General features: G+C 36.8%; 1 protein-coding gene across 1 annotated transcript; it reads left to right on the plus strand.

The window, feature by feature from the left end:
* Nucleotides 1-104: 104 nt before the first annotated feature.
* Nucleotides 105-1,431, plus strand: LOC107579669 (annexin A13-like; the record flags this gene model as incomplete). Its single annotated transcript, XM_016265471.1, has 5 exons — nucleotides 105-191; nucleotides 699-767; nucleotides 975-1,076; nucleotides 1,173-1,248; nucleotides 1,397-1,431. Coding segments are annotated over 5 exons (369 nt in total), but the record flags the coding sequence as incomplete, so codon positions are not given.
* Nucleotides 1,432-1,435: the final 4 nt, after the last annotated feature.

A 1,435-nucleotide genomic window follows, 5' to 3' on the forward strand; every position in this document is an offset into this window, starting at 1 on the left:
TGAAATATGAAGAGGCATGATTTATTGTTACCTCATTATTGTGACTATAATATTATTGGTAATAAAAATGATGCAGGATTATAGTCATGTAACTGATCTTTTGATCATCAGCTCATGAGCGAGATCTGGAGGCTGATATTGAAGATGACACTAGCGGAGAAGTGAGGAATCTTCTGGTTCCTCTCCTACAGGTAAAATATAAAAACACCAATGAGCTTGTGTCTCATAAGTTTGCTTTGGCTATTTTGCACTAATTTATGGAAGCTTGTTTATGTCACAGGTGAACAAAAACAAAAAAGATGAATAAAAAATGAATTCTTTTAGAATCTCACAATTCTAAGGGAAAAAAAGTCAAAATTGTGAGACATTAACTTAGAATTCTGGCTTTTTTCTTGCAATTCCGAGTTTACATCTCATAATTCTTTTTTCTCACAACTTTTTTTTTTCTCATAAATTAGAAATTTCCACCACAGAGTAAACATGTAATTGTGACTTTTTAAAAAAAGTCTGAATTATTCAAGATAAAAAGTCACGATTACCTTATATATAATATAGTGCAGAATTCCTTTTCTTAAAGAGAATATTTTTGTGTTAGCATGCTACAGTATCTGCAGTTATAGCACAAAATTAACCAGGAAAAATGTATCCACTGAAGCTACCAAGGTTATTTGCTATAAAGAACTGACCTTCACCTGCAGGCCAACAGGGATGAGTCTTATGAAGTGGATGAAGCACTGGCAGAACAAGATGCAACATCATTGTTTGAGGTGAGCTTTACTCTGCTGTTACAACTCTGCATATAAGAAGTTTATAACTAGTTATGTTTTGGTATTGGGATGTTTTGGGCTTGTTTTTATTGGTCATTGGTCTGGTTTTGGGATGAATTTGATTGGCTTTTTGACCATCTTTGTCAAACAAACCTGGCAACCCCTGTGTTATGAATGACTAGCCTACTTATTGTTGGTTTTCCACAGGCAGGTGAAGGCCGCTTTGGAACAGACGAGTCCACTTTCACCTACATCCTCACTCACAGGAACTACCTACAGCTTCAGGCCACCTTCAAGATATATGAAACTGTACGGTCAAACACCAGCTATACCCACCGCTGCTTTACATGAGACTTTTCAGCATTCTTTCTGAGTTTCTGGTTTCTCTTTTGTGTTTTTCCATAGCTCTCTGGAACAGATATCCTGGATGCGATAGACAGTGAGGCTACAGGAACATTAAAGGACTGTTACATTACTCTGGGTAAATATAACTATTCAAAAGCCTTTAGGAAATTCGTTCTTTTGAATCAGAGTCATATTGCAGTGACTGTAAGCGCCTAAAAGGATACAGCAGGACTGATATTCGATAGCCACGCAGATCATAAAGTGATTTGTTTTTGTTCGAACAGTGCGATGTGCTAAAAACCCGCAGCTGTATTTCGCCCGTC

This window comes from Sinocyclocheilus grahami, unplaced genomic scaffold (assembly GCF_001515645.1).
Source record: "Sinocyclocheilus grahami isolate Dianchi unplaced genomic scaffold, SAMN03320097.WGS_v1.1 scaffold19045.1, whole genome shotgun sequence".
Classification (NCBI taxonomy): Eukaryota; Metazoa; Chordata; class Actinopteri; order Cypriniformes; family Cyprinidae; genus Sinocyclocheilus; species Sinocyclocheilus grahami.